At 37.9% G+C, this 6,410-nt stretch overlaps 1 protein-coding gene across 1 annotated transcript; it reads right to left on the minus strand.

The window, feature by feature from the left end:
* Positions 1-200: 200 nt before the first annotated feature.
* LOC149156930 (uncharacterized) lies at positions 201-1,131 on the minus strand. Its single transcript, XM_089444917.1, has 2 exons — positions 811-1,131; positions 201-344 (listed from the first exon to the last, which is right to left on the minus strand). Exons 1-2 carry the CDS (start codon positions 1,129-1,131, stop codon positions 201-203), a joined length of 465 nt encoding a protein of 154 aa, XP_089301043.1.
* Between the last annotated feature and the right edge of the window lie 5,279 nt (positions 1,132-6,410).

Raw genomic sequence — 6,410 nt, forward strand, 5'->3', positions numbered from 1 at the left:
TCCACCTGAGGCCCCTCTGGATTCACTTATACTTCCTTGATAGCGCTTATGGTATGCGATGGTCTTGCTGATTTCAGACTTCCTCTGCTTTGTTTCTTGCAGTAATACGATAGCTGGCTTCTCTTGGTTTATAAGATCCTTTAGGGCATTGGTTTTGGAGGGGTGCCCTAATCCCCTGCTGTTCCATGATAGTATTTTAATCATTTCAACAGAGGGACTCGAGGAGTTGCTCTCCCTCCTTTATCTTTGCATGCTGTGTCTTTATCTGTTGTTCCTTGTATATATGATTCTATTGGATTCTGGAGTCCTAGTGCTATGTCCTTTTGCGCATTCTCGTCCCTGTGCTGTTTGGAAGATTTTCTGCCAGGTTTCTTTTGACTGTCTACCGTGGATTCCTTGGAGTTGCTTCGGGTTATTCTTAGAGGGGGAGGATCAGATGGAAGGGAGGAGGGAATGATCAGGGGAAGGGGAGAAGAGGGAGGATCAGGTTGAGATAAGGGATCAGAGGATTCCTCAGGAAGGGAAATGGCATGGAAGGGATTGGAGGAGGGCGATGAAAGAAAGGGTTCCAACTGTCGAACAGAGTGCAGAGGCGGATGGGAGGAAGGAGGAAGAGGGAGAGAAGGTTGGGGAGATGAGGATGGAGAGATGGTGGAGGGGGTGGGAAGAGGGACCAGCAGCCATGTGCGATTTTTGACTAGGGGCTGATTTTTTCTTTTTGACGGGCTCCCATTGTTCTTCTTGCGGAACATTTTCAACATTAGAGTTCTTAGTGCAACGATTAGAAAAGTGTCCATACTTGTGACATACCTTGCACTTGAAGGGGATCTGCTCATAGTCGAGCTGCTGAATGTGCGTCCAGTCGTCGACTTTGAGTTTAATTGCTTCTGGAAGGCCTCTTCCCAAATCAACTTCGACGCAGATACGAGCACAAGCCTGCATGTTGTCTCTCGGCTCACTTCTGTCAATGTAATTCCCAACAGCATTCCCAATGGCACGAACAGATTCGTCTCCCCAGCAATGCAAGGGTAGGTGAGGAAGTCGAACCCATACAGGAACCGCATTGGGGATATCAAGTTCCGGATCGAAGTCCGGAGTCCATTTGTTCAAGTACAAACCTCTGGAATCCATGAAGTAAGGACCATTGCGGAAGATTAAATCCTTGTCTTCCTTAGTTTCAAAATGGAAGGTAAAGTAGCCCTTTCCACAGAATCTGATAGAAATTTTTCCTTGGGTTTTATCAGCCCAGTTCCTCTCCACCCATCTCTAAACAGTTTTTGGGGAGGGCCAGAGCCCTGTAAATTGTCCTATTAGTCCTTTTTCCGCCAAAGCGAGAGCAGCCTTTCTGGGCAAGAAAGGAGGAAGAGAGACTTCCTGAAGCCCTTCACTTTTTTTGACAAATTTGGATACAGAAGGGCGAGCACGTTGAGCTGGTAACGATTTAATCAAGGCTGAGAATGCTTGTTGGAGCGCAGCCTCCTCCGGAGGTGCTTCCGGAGGAGCCATCCGAGCGGTCGAGGAAGAATCAGGTTTCAATGGCGGCGGGGCAGAGGAGAGCGTGCAGTCCGCAGCTAGGTCCGCGGCAATTCTATTTTAAAAATTACATAAAATTTTTATACATAGGAATAAAAACTCTGTTTTAAAACCCACTTATTATGTATATCATCATTGAAATTTTGATTTTGTGAACTTATTAGACCTCCTCATGTGCCTGCTGACCCTTTATTGAGCTTTTGCTGACCATGGTGACAAACCCTAGACCTAATGAGACCTAAAACCCTAAAAAATGGCTTTTGCACATGTAATGACAAAAAATACCTGTAAATGACCTGAACATGTGAAAATAGGCCAGCAGGTAAATGACATGAGGGAAATTGACAATGAACCACTACCATCAGTTGATCCATGACCTAATGGAATGTAGCTAATCGGACAAGACACCTAAAATGCATGCAAAAAGAGAAATTTGATCATTGATGGAGGGATGAAGATACCGATACTAACAGTGAGCTTCTGTGGGGCACAATAATAACAACATGAGGACTACATGGTCACAACAATACAATAAGGGGGTTGCACTAATAACAATAAGGGGGTACACTAGCAATATAGGGACCAAACATGCCCCTCTCCTCCAAAAAAGTGTTGTCCTCAACGCTTGAGTAATTTTGGATGCTTTTGTATAAAATTATCATCCTCCCATGTGTAGTTTTCAGCGGGTAATATCTTCCTCTTGATGAGATACTCTGAAATTGATCGATTTCGTAGCTATCGGGTTCTTGATTCTGTGACTGCTTCACGTTCCAATATGATTTTTCCTTCCTCATCAAGTTCCCATAATATTGTTTGAACTAGGAGCTTGTCACCTATAACCTTCTTTAAGCATGAAACATGGAGAATTGGGTGCATTCGAGAAGATGCAGGAAGCTCCAATTTGTATGCCATAATATCAATATTTTGCAACACCTTGTAAGGACCATAGTATTTTGGTGATAATTTATTATCTTTCTTAGCTTGCTTGATGGACATTTGTTTGTATGATTGTAGCCCCAAAAATACCCAGTCGCCTACATCAAAATTTCTTTTGCTGCAATGTCGACTTGCCTGTTGTTTCATTTGATTCTGCGCCAAAGTGAGGTTATCCTTTAAGAGTTTGAGAACTTGTTGATGATGCTTGATGTGATCTTCCACTGCTTGAACCCTTAGAATGATTGTCCAAGACTTTTTGGAGATCTACATAAATAGATGATTTCGTTGTTTGAACTTGTAGTGAACATATTACGCCCCGTTTTTCTTTCTTTAGAAGCCTTGTCATGCCATTAGAGTTGACTATCTTTCATGGTTTCCCTGTGATACCCCTTAATTCAACTTCCTTTCCTTCCATTTTTTTTTCAAGAAACGTTCTTGAAAATTGAAAGATATCGTCCCCAAAGATTGTAACCATTAGACTCCTAGTACAACATCAACATCACCCATTGGAATGGAAAGCATTGGACTATTCAAGACATCTCATGGATAGCTTGATATTATGGCACTTTCCAGAGAAATTTATGGTTCCTCCATTTGCAACCATTACTTGACACTCTGGTGCTGGATATAGGAAGCAATTCAATTCCTTGTCTATCTTATAATGAATAAAATTACGGGTACTACTCGAATCAATCAACACTATTACCCTTTTCTTCTTGATATGTTCTTCTATCTTGTGAGTTTGAGGAGTGGTAATTCTTGTCAATGCATTACAAGATATGGTCATATTAATTTCTTTTTTCTCTAGGGTTGGTTCCTGGTGGATATCCTCTTCTTTTGGTGTTTCTTGTTCCTTTTCTTCCTCCTCTTCCCCATCTATGTAAATTAATTTCTTCTCAGTACACTTATGACCTTTAGTGTATTTTCTATCACAACTATAATAAAGCCCTTTTGCTCTTTTTTATTCCAATTGTTGTGGTGTGAACCTTGTAGGTTGTGGAAGGCTAGGAGCAATAACACTTCCATCTTTATAGTTATGAGTGGTAAGCTTCCTTGTAATAATTTTGCTTTCAATTTTTCTTGCCAACTTGTATGCCTTCTCCAATGAATCGAGTTCCCAAAGGTGAACCTCATGTTGGATGTTATCCTTTAAAGTCTCATGAAGACATCAATCCTCTGCTTCTATGGAATATCATTTACCCTTATATTCAATTTTTGGAAGTCCTCAATGTGCTCTACCATTAAACCCTTTTGTTTGAGATTTATCAATTGACTAAAGAAGGTGTTGCTCTTTGTATCCTAATAATGTGCTATCATTTCCTTCGTGAAAATTGACCAGGTGACAAGAGGTTTACGAGAAAAAATCCCTTTATACCGTACAAAATTATTCGGTTCTAAATATAAAAATGTGATACATACCTTTTGCAACAATTGCACATCATGTAGATCAAAATATTGCTCCATCTGTAGTATCCAAGTTACCGAATCCTTGCCATCAAACTTCCTCATATCGATCTTTGGAACATGGTGGGTATTCAATCCAACATTAGATTCTATGGAATCACGAGTAACGTTTCTTTTGTTCTCATCATGAGTTTCCTCTACTACCTTTTCGCCATTAGGAAGCATTTCTTGAAGCAACTTTTCCAAACCTCCTTTCAAACCTTCCATGTCTTTCTTCAGATCTTCCATGTTTACTGCTAAACCATTCATCTTAGATTCCACGTCATCAGTCTTAGCTTCCACGCCATTCATCTTAGCTTCCACGCCTTTCTTTAAACCATTCATCTTAACTTCTGTTACTTTTTGTGAGAGTGAAATTTGTTGCACTTGGTCTCGTAATTTTGATATATCATGTTGCACTTCTTCCTCTTCTTCATGAGTCATGGTCAAGATTTGAGGTTGCTTACTAGGTGTTTCCATTTTATTTCTTCGGGGCATCAATTAATGATAATTATGCTTCATTATGCCCTTTTAATTACTTCAAACTAATTTTTCAAACCAAACTTATGCAAAATTTTAAAAATACTACACACATTTTTTTTTTTAGTTGTTGTTGTTGTTGTTTTGTTTTGTAGGAGCTCGATATTGAATATGTTGTATCTCTGTAATTTCAGATCTCCAAGGTATGAAATTTCATCATATGGTAGCCCTATGAGTCCCCTCTCCAACCCCACAAGTCTGATCAAGATTGGATTCTCCAAGAAATAATTATTTCAAATATCCCACGATGACTTGATTATAGATAGTTTCAATAGAGCGAACTTTTACGAAGTGCCACTTATCATTGTTTTGACCTTCGGACCTGGAAACGATAAACAAAAAACTACAATCCGTCCTCTTTTTGTAAATTTTTACGAAATTTCACTCTGATGCTAAGAGAGAAAGTTATAACGATTTTCCCCTGGTCACCTGTTTGAGATATAATTCAGGATCCTGTAAAAACCCTAACTTCTTGGATCATAACTCCGAAAATATAGCAAGACAAGATTTGAAATTCGGAACTGAGGTTCATCAACATTTCGACTCAAATGAGTTTTAATTTCAGCTTCTGAAACTTCGTAGAAAAAAAGTTATAACGAAAATTCCACAATGACCTGTTTGAAGCAGCGAAACCCTAAAATCCAAAGCTCTGATACCAAATGTTATGCAACTGTCCCACAAATTAAAAGAATGAGATAGATAAACAACTTCAAAAGTAGCCTCTTTGAGGGGGAAACCTTTTTTACATTACATAAATGAATAATTCTTGGATGATACAAATGACAAGACCTCCTTTCTATATATAGGAGTCTAAGGAGTCCCAATATAATCAGAGTCTACATAACAATAATATTGTAGGGGCACAACAATAACATAGTGGGCTTCATGAGGCACACTAATAACAACATGGGGACTACATGGGCACAACAATACAATAAGGGGGTTGCACTAATAACAATAAAGGGGTACACTAGCAATATATGGACCTAACAAATTCTAAAATCCTTATAAAAAAATATAAACATTTATTAACATCATTATTAATAATTTTGAGCTTATTTAATGATTTATTTTCAAATAAATAATTGACTTAATTTTATTTATAGAGTAACAATTCTATCTATTATACTTTTGCATGTTTTTCTTGTCTAGCCATCAGAGTACACCATAAATTAAAATTTGAAAAATATAAATAATCTTTTTCTTTTAATATTTTCAATTGCCATCAACTCTTTTTCCCTTTTTCCACAAACCCAAAATGCTTGGCCTTGCTTAATGGCTATGAGACACATGAATAAGTTTTGCATTTAGAAAGTTCAATGGTTGTTGTTGTATGTACCAACAACATAACAAACTCACACATTGACATTATTTATTAAATCAATCATTTCGTTAAATGTTGATAAAACAACGTTGTTATAACATTGACCAATATAATTTATAATATTTAACATTGCAAAAATAAATATTTCAGTATGGATAACTACCTCGTATATTTTATGTCATTATTTCTAGATATTGTTGCTATATTTGAGCATCATTTTAAAATAGGTGTAGTGATTTTTTATTCTTAAGCTTTACAAGAAAATCATTCAAAATTAAAATCTTTAAACATATTTGATAATTAGGTAAATAATATATTTTCTATCAGTTACTTCCCATCATAATTTAAGTCTTTGAATAAGGAACAAAAAAAGAATAAGAGGTAGATAGGGATGCTGTCGGGTCTCAATCTTGATACATGTGGAGAAAAGTAATAGCGTGAAATGAGCACAAGCATAATCCTCATAAAGGTAAAAAAATCAGAAGTTCTGTGTCCATGGATAGTCGACACAGTACTAGACCCGCGAGATCTGTAGAGGGATGTCAGGGTGAGGAAGCTAAGGTTAAGGACAAGCCATAAGAGACCGAGTCAGCCATGGCTTATGATGTGAGAGTGGGGAAGCAAACATACTCAT

Source organism: Pinus tabuliformis, chromosome 9 (genome assembly GCF_031772625.1).
Source record: "Pinus tabuliformis cultivar Carrire ecotype Pingquan chromosome 9, CPIR1, whole genome shotgun sequence".
NCBI classification, from domain to species: domain Eukaryota; kingdom Viridiplantae; phylum Streptophyta; class Pinopsida; order Pinales; family Pinaceae; genus Pinus; species Pinus tabuliformis.

Bases quoted from the DNA above. Each gene is read 5' to 3' on its own strand.
- LOC149156930 (XM_089444917.1), bottom strand. From the start codon at position 1,131: ATGGATTCCAGAGGTTTGTACTTGAACAAATGGACTCCGGACTTCGAT. The intron at 345-810 runs GTATGTCACAAG...TCTTCCAAACAG, and splicing joins AGATCCCCTTCAAGTGCAAG to CACAGGGACGAGAATGCGCA.